This window comes from Amia ocellicauda, chromosome 8, assembly GCF_036373705.1.
Source record: "Amia ocellicauda isolate fAmiCal2 chromosome 8, fAmiCal2.hap1, whole genome shotgun sequence".
Lineage (NCBI taxonomy): Eukaryota > Metazoa > Chordata > Actinopteri > Amiiformes > Amiidae > Amia > Amia ocellicauda.
In genome coordinates this window covers 18,530,559-18,545,656 of record NC_089857.1, presented here as the reverse complement: position 1 = coordinate 18,545,656, position 15,098 = coordinate 18,530,559, and the positions used below count along the sequence as shown (strand labels likewise).

At 38.2% G+C, this 15,098-nt stretch overlaps 1 protein-coding gene across 3 annotated transcripts in view; it reads left to right on the top strand.

Moving 5' to 3' along the window:
• Positions 1-9,411, top strand: part of zbtb7c (zinc finger and BTB domain containing 7C) — a 75,187-nt gene extending 65,776 nt beyond the window's left edge. For all 3 annotated transcript variants that reach the window (XM_066712258.1, XM_066712256.1, XM_066712257.1), the window contains exons 2-3: positions 3,180-4,439; positions 5,353-9,411. In XM_066712258.1, the coding sequence (XP_066568355.1) occupies positions 3,196-4,439; positions 5,353-5,959 (1,851 nt within the window). In that variant the 5' untranslated portion in view covers positions 3,180-3,195 and the 3' untranslated portion in view covers positions 5,960-9,411. The remainder of the gene's footprint in view (positions 1-3,179; positions 4,440-5,352) is intronic.
• The last annotated feature ends 5,687 nt before the right edge of the window (positions 9,412-15,098 follow it).

Genomic DNA, 15,098 nt, shown 5'->3' with positions numbered 1-15,098 from the left:
TAGCTGTCTGGAAAGGGGATCTCTCTGATTCAGTTACTTGGTAGGTAGTTTTAAGATACAATAACTGAGGAAAACAAATTCCAACACAGTCCTCAAAGCCCTCTCTTCACACAGGTACCTGAACTCCTAAGAGACTGTGCTTTAAAAACAATAGCTGGAAATGCTTAATTCATATGCACTGCTTTGGATAGTAGAAGGGTTAAGTGTTTGCTAAAATCCAATACTGACTTCCTGTTTGCACATTAAATGAGCAGCTTCGAGAACTGTTTTCACACCCTGGTGAGTTTCGATTTCCTAATTTCCTATTATCGTGTAAAATTACATGTAAAAAGAACTAAATGATCATACTGATTTAAATGTATTGTGTGACTTTATAATTGGCAGTTTCATTTGGCTTATCCCAAAATATCTATTTTCTGGCTCTTCAAACCTGTTGCGTACTCAAATGGATAACGTTGTCCACAGCTTGCTTGATAGCCCTTGTCATTGGCAATGTATGTCGATGTATTTTCAACAGGTGAACAAATTCCAATGAAATGAGAGTATCCCGTTGGCAAGGCAACCCTGCCTACAACAATGAAGCAAAGTTTCGATGTGTGCATTGGCCTCAAGTCATGAACATCAGCAAGCGCTCTCACATTGTCATTTAGCCTGAGCAGCAGCTGATGTTCATGACTTCACAATAAGCACCCTATAAACACAGGCCTATTACAATACGGGACAGAAATACCACTAAATGGGTAACATAAAATAAAAAATGAAACACCTCTAAGAGGTACCATGTAGAAATAACCAAAACGGACCAGAAATACACAATACATCTTCAGTTTGGATTAGAAACAGCAGGCAAAGGTATGACTATTAGAAACTGAGTTAATACAAGACACGCTGTATATGAAGGTGTTTCTCAGTGGGAGTGGTGGGTTGAGCGGGCCAGAAACAAAGAGTCTTGGATGCAAATATAGGAATGCATCATATCAGCAGAGTGGTCCGGTGTGTTGCTGTGGAAGGCTTGGAAAGTCTTGAATGTGATTCAAAACTGTTCGGTATGTAGGCCACCAGGCATTAGCCAGGGGTGAAGTAATGTATTCGTACCATGTCCTGCGAGATAAAATGCAGGATGTTAGTTTTCACAAGTAGCTCAATAGTCCAGGTGGAAAGAGACAATGAAACAACAGAGAAATGTGAAATTTACCAGACATGGACAGACAGATAGGTGATGAATTTTTGTATCTCTTTCATATCTCTCTGATGTCACGCAGTATGTGTAATGAAAGGAATTGAATTACAAGAACATGTGACCATAGACAAGAACAACTTTCCCGCCTTAGCATCAGCAGTGATGTCAGAGTCTTGGCTGGTGACTTGCTAGTACCTGCATTTCTGCCTGTGGAATATGTGTATGATCCCTTGATAATAAACATATATTTATGGGTATCTGTAGTATATGTGTGTGTAGGGGGACTGTAGTAGAGTTGTGTGTGTTTGTGTGTCAATATGAGTTTCTACAATAGCTTGGTTTTGCTCTGTAAATAACCTTATGTGTTCCTATTTTAACTTTCAGTGAGTGGTTTGCAGTGAAATTGTGTAATTACCGTTCTCTTTGTTCGCAATTTTATTTTAAGAGTAGTAGTTTGGGCAGCATGAATCTTAAATTTGGCAACTGAGTACCTGGTTATTTGGCTTATAAACTTTACAGTAGCTTTGGTATTACAAAGCTTACTGGTTGTATTTCACACCGGAAGGAACCTCAGTGTTGAGCATAGATGGTTGAGATTACAAGAGTGGGCGACTGGCCCATTCTAGATTATATGTTATCTTATTAAGGAAACTAGTGTTTGACCCCATTTCCCTTCCTGCTTTTTTGAGACCATATAGGAGATTAAAGGCTGTTAAACGTGATCCACAGACTTAACCACAATGAAGAATATTGTGTCTTTTGTATTCGCTTCTCACTACAGAGATGATCCCATAGGTTTATATTATAATCTCTTATATAGTTATACTGGTTTTCATATAGAAATCTGAATTCCATATTTAAATCTTAGTTGTATTTAAAGCTCATTTTACAGCAATAGATGAACGCTTACAGAGAAACATTTTCAGCTGCAGTTGAATAGATATCTCTAGATATCTCTTTAGGTCTTTTGAACCTGTTACACAATAATCAATACACTTGTGTGCAATGCGGTCTTTAACTCACAATCAGGATGCACCTAAGCATGACACACCATCTACATTTTTGGCACATCAGTTTCACAATGACTGATAATTTAACTGAAGTTGGTTCAAATGCAGCTGACAGGGCTTAAAAAATAATATAAATTGTAGTTTAAGGGCTTACAATAGCTTACACAATTTTGACAAGTACATTTGTGGCCACGGCTGAACGCTGAAATTCTATTTGGTCTCCTGAGCAGCTTTGCCTATCCGTCTTGTGTGTGTGACTGCGTATTACATTGAAAAGAGCCACGAGTCGTGTTCATTGTATAATTATTATTTGCTATCCATCAGTGGCAAGAGCATTCATGTGAAGGAGGCCAATAACAAGTCATCAGAGTAGGGAGTAAGACATCTCAGGAATTATTTGTGCATCTAGCTTATTATGACTTAAGACATATTATTATGGTATTAGTTTTTATGTATTTATGTATTTATTATTAGTTTGATTCAATCGGATCAAATGTCCCAATAATAAGTAATACTGCAACTGCACGTCATAATATTTCATGATAATTATAATTATTACTATTATTATACACTTACTGTATCTGTCTGCTGACTTTTGTTATGGGTAGAAAGGCTTCTAGTTTAGCTGCAGTTTTCTAACCTTGAACTTTCATTGTAGACATTGACTGCTTTTAAATACCAGCTGCTACTTCATTTTCAGAAATGCTGACTAATGCCAGAAAACATCTGTGAAACACTAATTCTCATTTGGCTTCAACATATTACGAGTCATTACTGACAAACAACCTGGTTGGAGGCTAGAGAGAGAGAATTTTATCATTACAAGATTAAAATAGCTCGTAATGCTATTTGCTTATGACACGTAAAAGCTGTCTTGAAGAGAGTTTTAGTCAGCAGTGTCAAGACAAGGATTTAAGCCTGGCTTTTTCATACACACACAAGATGCTCCGCTTCCACTCATCGTCTTAACGTTTCCAATGTTTCCACAGAGTGTTTGGTGAGAAAATGGCGAGTGGAGATGACGACCTGATTGGGATCCCTTTCCCCAACCACAGCAACGATGTGCTGTGCAGCCTGAACGAACAGCGCCGAGATGGTCTGCTCTGCGATGTCGTGCTAATAGTCCAGGACCAGGAGTACCACACCCACCGCTCGGTCCTGGCAGCCTGCAGCCAGTACTTCAAGAAGCTCTTCACGGTGGGAGTAGATGGCGAGGTGCACAGCGTCTATGAGATTGACTTCGTCGGGGCGGAGTCCTTGGCCGCCATCCTGGAGTTTGCCTACACCTCCACCCTCACCATCACTGCTGCCAACGTGAAAGACATTCTCGGTGCTGCCAAGATGCTAGAGATCCCCTGCATCATTAATGTGTGCCTGGAGATCATGGAGACTGGTGGAGAGGAGGAGGAAGAAGAAGAGGATGATGAGGAGGAGGAGGAGGAGGAGGAGGAGGAGGAAGAAGAAGCAAGAGCAGAGGAACAGAATGATGAGGACTGTGATGATATGCCACAGGCATCAGAGAATATGGACCCAAAGGTGAAGGAGAGGTTTCAGGATTCGCCACCCAGCACCTCCCAATCGGACAGTCTTTGCCCTGAGAGACAGAGGGACTCTGAAAGCACAGAGCTGTTTACAGAGAAACCGAGGGACTCTGAGAGCTTAGAAAGCAGAGCCTTGAGGGACTTTTCCATTGAATCCTTGCTGCAAGAAGGGCTGTATCCAAAGATGTCTGCAACAGACCGAAGGCCAAGTTTTTCCCCACTTCTCCCTGGCTTCTTTCCTCCAATGTGGGCTGCAGATTTCACTGGATTTCCCCAGATCTTGGACCCTCACTCCAGCCCTCATCAATTCCCCCAAGAACTGGACAATAGGCCATTGGATTTGGTGGTCAAAAGGGAAGCAATTAAAGAAGAGCTGAAGGATGAGCTACCTGCAGGCCTTTTCTCTGGTGACTTCCTGAAAGACTTTTTAAACTCAGGCATGGGCATGGGCACTGAGGCTCATCTGGGGTCCATCAAGGAGGAGAGGGACTTCAGCTCCTACCTGAGCTTCCTCAGTGCCTCCCACCTTGGGAGCCTCTTCCCACCTTGGCAACTGGAGGAAGAGAGGAAGATGAAGCCAAAGGCATCACAGCAGTGCCCCATTTGCCACAAGGTCATCCAGGGGGCAGGCAAACTGCCTCGGCACATGAGGACCCACACTGGGGAAAAGCCGTACATGTGTACCATCTGTGAGGTCCGCTTTACCAGGTGGGTGAGAGCACATTCATGGGCATATAGAAAGGAGGACTATGATGTACTATTTTCCCATTTAGTATCTAAAAGGTTTTGGTTTCAATGTAATTGGGTTGGTAGTGTCAAGTCCTGTCCACTGCAGTTCTCTAAAATCAAGCCCTACAAGGAACTACCTTTTCAGACATGAACAAACACGTCGCGTGCAAAACACTGCAAAAGAACATTTGAATCAACAACAAACCTGAACAGCTAAAAAGTACTTCCAAGTAAAAGACAATCTCTTCTGACTGCTGGGTCAGCCAAACTGTGCCGTGGTTGTTCCCTGGTTTGAACACTAGACAGTACTGCAGTGAGCCCAGAATCTGTCTCGGTAAAATACAATTTATCTCCCACAGAATTACATTTTAAACACAGATCCACTTGTGGGTATCATAAAAAAGTTGACCATTTTGTTCAGTTTGCACTTAAATAAATGTAACACTTGTGTATCTACCAGCTTATTTTTCAAGTGGATACCACTCCATTGCTTTTTCCTATTACTTTCCACTCAGGTTGACAGAATTTATCTTTCAAAAACCTTTTCTTTGAAAATTAAGCATTAACACGATACACACAGTAGTATAAAATGCTCACATTCCCTTAAGCAGAGTAAATGAAGGTATTTCTATGCTGGTCAGTCTTTAGTAGTCACAACTGGCCAACTGTTGCAGAATAGTGACCAAGTTTGTAATGAGAATGAAAGGGACATTTTATATGAAAAGATTCCTTTTATCTGGGAACCATTTGAACACACAGACTTTACCTGTAATATTATGTAGCACTACTGAATCTCCAACAAGTGAGCCAATACCCTTTCACCTATGAGGGATGTAATCAGAAGAGATTTAAACTAAAGTCCAGCTGGATGTCTTTTTTTCTTTCTCTCCAGGCAAGACAAGCTGAAGATCCACATGCGGAAGCACACGGGGGAGCGGCCGTACATCTGTCTGCACTGCAACTCCAAGTTTGTGCACAACTACGACCTGAAGAACCACCTGCGCATCCACACGGGCGTGCGACCCTATCAGTGCGAACACTGCTACAAGAGCTTCACCCGCTCCGACCACCTGCACCGCCACCTTAAGAGACAGAGCTGCCGTGTCTCCCGCCCACGCCGGGGCCGCAAACCTGCAGCCTGGCGCTCTGCCAACCTCATGTACCCTCCGACTGCTCACCGAGACGACAAGGGCCTCTCAGTGGGCAGCCGCCTCCTGCCTTCTGGGCTGGGCGTCACAGGGGCCAGCTTTCTGGAACGACACCACCTCGGTGGAAGAAACTTGAGCATCGAGGACTTGGATAACAATAGCAGAGAGAGTCTGGAGGCCAAGCTGTCAGACAGGGGGCACGTGCAGGAGGTAGAGAGGAACAGGGGGGTGTTTGCCTTTGCCCTGGCCCGCGAGGACAGCATCCCACACCCGCCCTTCTATTCCACCCCCTCTGACCCCTGGGGAATGAGGCTAGAGCGTGCTCCTCCCATCCCAGAGGCCAGGAACTAAACAGATACTTGTATAGAATAATGGGCATCACAAAATCCTTTAGAAAATGTTGCCCAGACAGAGATCTGATCCCAGACACAGCTGCAGCCTTCCCATTGAGGTTTCAAAACCTGGAAGCAGAGATTTTCACTTGCTTGTTTCTACCTTTACTAAAAGCGTTTGCAATTCTAAATATTTTTCTCGGAATTACAGAATTCTACATCAATCAACTGAATCCGTCTTTGTTTATATTGTACCCAGAAGAGAGCTCCCTGAAGTAATTTTTTACAGGATATTTTAAAATCCCTTAACTCTGTGGACATCATCTGTTCATTTCTTATTAAAATCAGGACAAACCAGTAACCAGAAGGTCACCTCAGCACACACAAACGTGTTGTATTTAAACAAAACATTTGATTCTTTGAAAATGCATCTATACCTACATTCATAGTCGAGGGTGTTCAATTGTTATTCCGTTCATCGTCACTGTCATTACTAGAAAGGGCAATTAAAATTTTAAATTAAGAATTAATAAATTGTTACACATGATTAGACTTTGACCTACTGTTATAATTAAAAATAACATCTTGTAAATTCAAACAATGTTATATTTAAATGAGTTGTCCTTGTATGTTTAGCACTTTAGTTTCTGTTTATTTATTTTGTACCCGGGGAGCTCTACACAAGATACAAAGTGTTGGTTAAATCAAACTCACTGTACTAAATACGCACACCTTCAGTTTACTTTGATCAGACACATCTTGCATGATTAAAAACTCTTACATTTGTACAGCCCTGTTATTGCAGACCATTGTTTAGGTTTTTGTGGTTATTTGCCTCTAATAATGGGCGTGTTGGACAGAGGTTGCCTGCTTCCAAAATATTGTACAAAAGCACAAAGAGGTTCAAAGTGAACCGGGAAAATCACAATTTTAATCACTTTGTTTGGTAGGTAATAGTTTTGGAAAGGCCAGTTGTTACTCATGACTAACAAATTGGGGGGTTTCTTCATCATTATTATTAATATTAGAATTTTAAGTGGATATAAAGGATATAAAGAGTGGATGACAGACAGATACTATGCTCCCCACTTAGCTTGGAAACCCATCTTTGCTGGATTGCAGTTCTCCTTATGCTTTCCCTATGCATGATTGCCAGAAAACGTCAAATTTGAGTGAAGGTTCTGCAATGAGGAACAATATCCACTCCTGAAACAGCTGAGACCACGAAACAAATTTAATTTTGATCCGACCTCTGATTTCATGGAACATTGCTAGAGATGAATGGCTCAATAGACCAGAGGATGAACTTTTAAGTAGCTTTCTTTCTGCGAAGGAGGTTAATATTCAGTCTAGATGCTGATACACATATTGTGAATAACTCAACACAGTGATAAATATGACATTTGAGACTCACTCAAATGTTCATTCAGTAATACAATTTCTATGGTACAGAAATCTGAGCTCCTTAGACATGAATGTGGCATTTCTAAAAGAAAATGTAAGCTTAAATAATAATAATAATAATAATAATAATAATAATAATAATAATAATAATAATAACAATAATCAAGAATATCCCCCTTTTCAATTTGATATTACCATATTGTAATTGATCATGGTAATGTGAAAATCATAGCCATTGCCAAATAAACTTTACACTAGATACTGTTCTCTTATCAGACAACAACATGACAAAATTATGCATCAGAAACAGATAAACAAATTATTAAAATTCTCTCCGAATTTGACAATATTAGTTGAATTCCGCTTTCAGTTTTCACACACCGATGAATAGAAGTACGGAGCCTTGTGTATAGAAGTTGTGTTTTTCCCTGGCTTGGTTCTCGTGAGATACACACGTCATGGATGTGTAAACACAGAAGCTGTAATCCTGCACTCCGCTAGTAAAGTGTTATATTATATCCTATAATCATCACTTAAGGGTGGGCTACATCATCTCAAGGTTTGAACTCTCTTTTCTTTTAACCTCTTGGGATACAACCCAACTGCTGTCAAAAACAAGTGAACCTTGAAGCATTTACTTTTTAATAATGAGTCTGGAAATACACAGACTAGACACTACAGATCCACCACATTACAGACAAGCCATTCTCAAAGAATAGTTTTGGCCATTTTGTTATTTTGCTCAGAATACAGACAAAAAATATATTATTTTAAATTAAAGCTAACAAGAAGTTGCAGAAAGTTAAGCAGATTATACAGCAATATTGTGTTATTTGTTAGCTTTGTAACCTAGAAAATTCCTTAAACCTAATTTTGATCATTGCATGACAAGAACAATCTCAGTACTACAGTTAATGGAAACAAAAATATGGCTTAAGTTTATTACTGTTTGTTTTAGTTAAATCTACCCCAATACACCGGCTTTCTGAATTATACATGTAAAATAAAACCATACAGTACATATTTTTATATAGTGTAAGTCTCTAATTGGAACTCTGAAGCACAATCCTTTGAAAACTGTCCTGTGAGAGGGATTCTTACTTTGTCAAGAGAAAGGGTGTGTATTAATGATTCTGCCTGCAAGTTTAAATGATGTACAGTTAACATATGAAAACATAGCAAGTTCACACTTCAAGGAACACTCTTCCACAATGAGAGTGGACAAGTCTTTTTTCTTCTTTTAAACTGAAAATCATCCAAAGATGTGGACAGCTGCCAACTTCACAAAGCTAAAGCAGACTTTTTTCCTTTTCTTGGAGAATCTTTGGAATTGTTTTTGGTCTATTTATGAAAATATTTTAGGGGAATGACCTTTAAGTTTGCCTTAGTAACAAAAAAAATCAACAAAAGGGGATTTGTGGACCCTTTACCTGCATATATTGTTCTTTTTTATTCTGAATATGAAATGTGTTATCCATGTTTGTTTGAATTACAATGAAATCGTTTTCTAGCTATTTATGCATATTTAAATTTATCTTGGCTATATTTTATTAAGAGGTTTTATAAAGACTTTCCCAAACACTAGAACGTTGTTTTCTTATGGGTCTGGGACTCATTTTTACATCTATATTGTTCTTACTGAGTTTGGTACGATACTAAAAGAGCTGGACACCTTTCTTTGTGAAAGTCTCAAAATCCTCTGTGACTTTAGAGTCTCAGCACATTACTGAAGGAGGACCAAATGATTCCTGTTTCTTCTTACATGTATTGTGCTCATAGGCCACAGTAACATGAGGAAAAATAAAATATATTAGATAGTTGTAGTGACAGTATTTATTTTAAATGTGGTTCTCTTCACAGGGACAGTTTTTTTTTTTGGTACATCCAACTGATTTTGTAATTGAGTTCAGGTGATGCACCATATGCTTCGGGAACACATGCAAAAAGGTATTGCTGTTATAACAGTGGGGGAAGTAGTGGAAAATGGCTTGAAAACAAGGGGTTGACAGCTTTTGTTTCTTATGAGCTGTAGACATCATGCTTTTATTAAAGCCAAAAAAATATAAACATTCTTGTGTGGTTTTTTCCTCCTGTTTTCTTCAATTTCCATTCCATTTCCATCTTAGCTGTCAGTTCATATGTAAGCATGTATACTAGTATAGATTCCTACATTTTCTCATACTAGTATAGCTAGCTTTTGTGTGAAAAGGTATAAGCATAGCAGCATGTTTCAGGTAGTATGCTGATACATGCTGTGCCATTGTTAATTATGGTCACCCACACTTGTAAGAAAACAGAAATCATTAACCATGATCAAAAACTGCAAAGATTTCCTCTCTTTGGAGAATGAAAAAATAAGCTTTAAGCTCTCAACTAAAATGAGTGGACAATACAAAACAGATTGGAAAATGCGCTCAAATACTCAGTGCACCACTACAATGGGCACGGGCAAGAGCCAGGTTTACAACTGTGTTTTGTTTATTTGTAATTCACCATCTGAAGGCTGTCTTCAAGTCTTGGTAAATCATGTTTTTACACATTATTTCCAATGCCGATTTCCTTTCCGATTAGTAGAATAGTGCACACAATTCACGGTATGCAGCAGTTTAGAAAGTCTACATGTAGGATTTGAGTGCCACCTATTGACACAGAGAACTCAGTCACTTTCTCATCAATACAGATGCTTAATCACTAGTTGTAGAATATAGAGGCTAACTCTTCACATGATTGTATTTCTACAGCTGTGTGCCTAAGGCTTGACACAATGTGCTCAATTGCAACAAACGTGAATTCAGTATTACTTAATTTAACTGTATATTGCTTTGTTGGTTCAATTAAGAATTCAATTAAGACCTCGGTTGGAACAAAAACCAGCAGGGCAGGGGGTACTCCAGGACCGGTTTGAAAACCACTGATCTAGAACATGGTCACCCTGGTCCTGGAGAGCCACTTAACCCAATCCACTTCATCTTAGAGGTCACCCTAAATCACCAATTTCTAAATATTGGGAACACATGGGAGTGATGAATCAATTAAGCAACTCAACCAAGAGAATTCATTTAATCTGAAGATATGATGTTTGCGCCAATGGTTTCTAAATGACTGAATTTACCAAACCACCTGCTTTACAAATTAAATACTTTAAGGTGTTTATAAATTGGTGATAGAAGGGTAACCTGCTGGAAAGGGGCCCTTGAGGACCAGGTTTGAAAAGTATGGATCAAGAATTGTGGTACAGTGCAGTTACTTTGGTAATATACTAAGGACCTAATCATACAGCCATCTGTAACAGATGTGTTTTCTTATTCATGGCAAGCAAACCATGAGAGAGTTGTTTCTGGGAACCAGTGCTCTCATTCTTCTCTCCTCCATTTAAGTAAGTATGGAGCTTTTCCTCTTACACACCTGGACACCCCACCCCTTTACATTGTAACAATTGTAAGTCACCCTGGATAAGGGTGTCTGCTAAGAAATTGAGTAGTAATTGACAACCTGTGTTTGCTATGACCCTGAGGGCAAGCACCACACCCTGGATAATTGGAAACTTGAGGATATTAATCAAGCTACACTAATGAGGGCACCGATCGAAAACAGCCGAGAATAGTTTTGAGATAACAAAAGTATTGTATTTGTCCTGAAGTAACAGAAAAAGGAGTAAGAAAAAAATTGACGCATGTCCTTGCAGCTGTTCTGTGTACACATTTAAAAAAAAAAAAAATCACCAACTGAGTAAATGTTTTTAAATATAATTTAAATACAATCAATATTATGTAAATAAAATCTACTAACGTCAAAGCCTATGAAACATTAATTCACTAGTTTTTCACATAGTTTACTATTCATGTTCTGAAAAATAGTGTATTTATGTGTTTATGTATCTTATCTGCTCATTTTATTTATTTTTTGAAGATATTGGCAGAGAAAATAGTTTGGGTTAAGGTTGGATAAACCAACCAAACTACAATAAATACATAGTAAATAAAAATGCCTCAATCATGTCAACTTGTCTTCACAACTGAACAGGTCAGTGTTTAAATATATTGAAATATTTCCAGTATTGTATTACACAGAAATGCTTCCCAAGTTACAGAAATTATTGCTGTCGGAGTATTTGTTAAACACAACAAACACTTATGTCCATATCCAGCAGAGGGCAACAAAGACCAATATAATGACAATACAAAGCCTATGATTACAGTGTATTTTGTAAGCATCTGAATTCGAGTTTGCTTATGGTTTCATTTAAGCACACACTCAGAATAACACCAGCAAACAAAACAAGGAAGAATTCACACACAAGCTCCCCTACCCCTTCTTTCTAGATAGACATAAATATATCGGTAAGAATCTACTTGTTAACCCTCTACTGAATATTGTAACTCGAGGATAACAATCCAGGTTTTGCTGCATTATACACATACAGATTCTTCAATTCCAGGCTGCCATTTGGTCAGGTGGCTTTTTTGTTGGTCATTTCACTTCCTCCATGTGCCTTGACTTGCTCTCGGACATCTTGCCTTGTCAGTGTGAAGAAATACACCCCAAAAACAGGATTTTCAGCATTTGTATCAAAAATTCATAATTATAGGTAGGTCAATAATTGTTTTCATTATTAAAATGTATTTCTTTAGTGTTGCTATGTAAAATGAACTCCTTTTTGTATGTAACCTGGAGGTAACGTGCAATTATGACATTGGGTGATATTAAACTTAGAATTGTATTGTCATTGTAATGTTATTTTACCTATTATAATGAACAATGTCATATTATAACACCATCATATTGCATCAATTACATTTTAAATTCTTTACTTTTGTTTAACCGTTCCAGTGAAACTGAGTCAAAGCTGTTCACATGCAGGCCCACAGAAAGGCGGATTTGTGCAATATTAGGTCTATTTCTGAGGTGCCCCAATGGAAAGGCAACCTACAAGATCTTGAGCATGTGAAATAATGGATTGAGTACTTCAGGCAATTACTGAAGCCAACTGTGATACAGCACTCTACTCAATGAGTGGCTTTGTTTGGGTCACAATCTGAGCCATGATGAAATGGAACAGTCCATTGGGTATATGTTTCTATTTGTCTGTGTTTGGTCTTCCACAGTCCTGTATGTACTGGAAATCTTCCAGTAGAGTTGATTTTATTGCCTCCTTAATTTAATAATGCATGCAATATCAGTTCCTTGAAATGACTAGTGATATATGGTTAGTTTTCACAGATAGGGGCATTTAACACCAAGACATTAAATCATTAAGCACAGGGATTTTTTTTTTTTTTTTTTATAGAATTCAACGGGTATTTCTGAACAGTTCGTGCACAGTTTGCAGAACAACAGCAGCCAACCGTTAAAAAGGTTGAGAGATGCTGCTGTACACCATTCTCTTCTAACAAAAAGATAGCTACTCCATTATTAACCCCAACAATAGACAAAACCCAACCCTAGGCAAAAGAGTCAAACCAATAATCATGCAATCATAATCGCACATACACACACCTTTCACCTTTCTGATGGTAACTCATGATGCTGAAGAAGTTATCCGTACGTTTCCTTGACAAATTACCTTTTATTTTTACTGCATCTCCTGTGTTTGAGTAAAAGGCCCAGCCCTCATGTTGCCCCACATGCTTGTTTTTCCCAAGACAACATGTTACAAATCTCCCTTGGGTTGTTGCACACCTTTTTGTCTTGAATCTGAACATTTTCTAATCCCACTGAATCCTCTTCTCCAGAGCTCCCTTGTCTTGGTACAATACAACTGCAGCTCTCAGCTTCATATAAACACAAAAACTCCAGATTAATGTTCTATATGACGGCATGCCTGGAGAACTACCAACTGATTCAATAATTGTATTTGTATCTGCAGTTTACTGACAATCCTTCCTTTTCCTGCAGAGGGTGATGAAGAGCTTTTAGATGCACTTCAATCTCAAAAGTACTGCAAGATGTGTTTGCAAATGTTGCAATCAGAAACCCGTGAGATCAGATAACAGAAGAAGAATACATCAATGTTATTACATAAAGCGGCTCATTATGCAAGCTGACTAGATGCACAAAGTGCTACACTTCTGGCTAAACTATTACTAATGTTCAAGCACAGCTTGTGGTGGTGTCTAAGGAACAACTGTGCTATACCTGGTCCAATATGCAGTGGTGCATGGCAGTGCATGTGACCACATTCTCAGTATTTCCCTGGCTGGTGCTGCAGAAGCTATATCAGGAGTCTTAGAGGGACGTTTCAGTTCAGATCTGCCTGGCATTGATTCAGGCTCTCTATAGAAAGGAGACGTATTAAAGGACTAATGCATAGAGAGTAGCACTGCATTTGACAACATGTGAGAACACAAGGAGTCATGAAGACTTCACAGAAGACTAATTATTTTTTTATTTTTGAAAACTGTAAAAGCTGAAGCATAACATAAAAATACATTAATACATAATAATAATTCTAGGTTGAACAATCCAAAACGAACAACCACTGAACAAGCATTTAATTTTTTGTTTTTTTGTTTTTTAACTCTTCAAGAAGATTTAGAAGTAAAAGATTTATCTAACAAGTCTTGAAGATGTAATGCATCCAAAAGAAAAAAAAAAAAAATGTCCGGAATATGTTGCTAATAAGTTATTAATAAAATAAAATAACTGACATTGTTTTTTGCAATGATTTATTATTATTATTATTATTATTATTATTATTAATACATATTATTAATTATATATTAAAGGGAAGTATCACAATTCCTAAAATTATGTTTTTATGCATATTTATGTTATGTTCTTGAGTTTTCACAGTTCAATTCTGTCATATAAGCAACTTCTAAAGCTTAAAAATGGAAAACTCACCAAATGATGGCAGATGTCAAAAAATGCCATCCGTCATAACATGTCATAACTTAATGGATACTGGAAACACTGCAAGAGCACTGGATTTGATTTCCCTGCGACAACTTCAGTCATGAGGCTGTTCAATGCTGCATTAATGTTAAGGTCTTACCCAGTAATAATAATCCTGATTGAAAAATCTCCTGAAAAATGTACAATCATCAACCAAACTCATAAAATGAATGTTAAAATTTAAACAAATGTATATGTGTGCATGTGCATTCAGACTAAAGCTCAATGGTAAGGCTGCAAAACTTTTTCCCCCTCTCAAAAAGCAATCTGTGTCACAACAGCATTAGAGAGAGCTCTTTAGGTGCTGATTGCAGTTTCTACAAATGTATTTACAGTATGCTATGAAATGAGTATTGCATATTTTAGACAAGGTATTACTTTCCAGCTTTGCTTTTTACATGCATCATGTTCACTTTGCAGATTTTTCGGTTATTATTATAATGCGGAAATTGAGTGTAATATATAAACAACACATTTTGTTACATATTACCAAACCAGTTTGTACTGGTTGTTTTTCGTTGTGTGTTTTTGTTCTGTTTGGGTATCTACAGAAGTGAATGTTTTCATTTCAGTTCGGACAAAACGTGATATTGCTGTAAAAATAGTCTTGTGAATTGCTTTGCCACAGTTCCGGAATGAGGAGGTGGGTACATCACTTTCATTTATGGGGGAATCATGTAAAAAATAAGGTATAAAGCAATGAATAAATGACATGCTTCACATATTTGATGCAAATGTTGGGATACACTGCATTATCACTGCAGCTGAGATTTCTTCCCCTTTTTTGAAAGTGGGGAAAGTATTTGCACAAACAATCTCCAATATTTGCGCATTAATCTCGTAGTTGCTGGAAAGGAGGA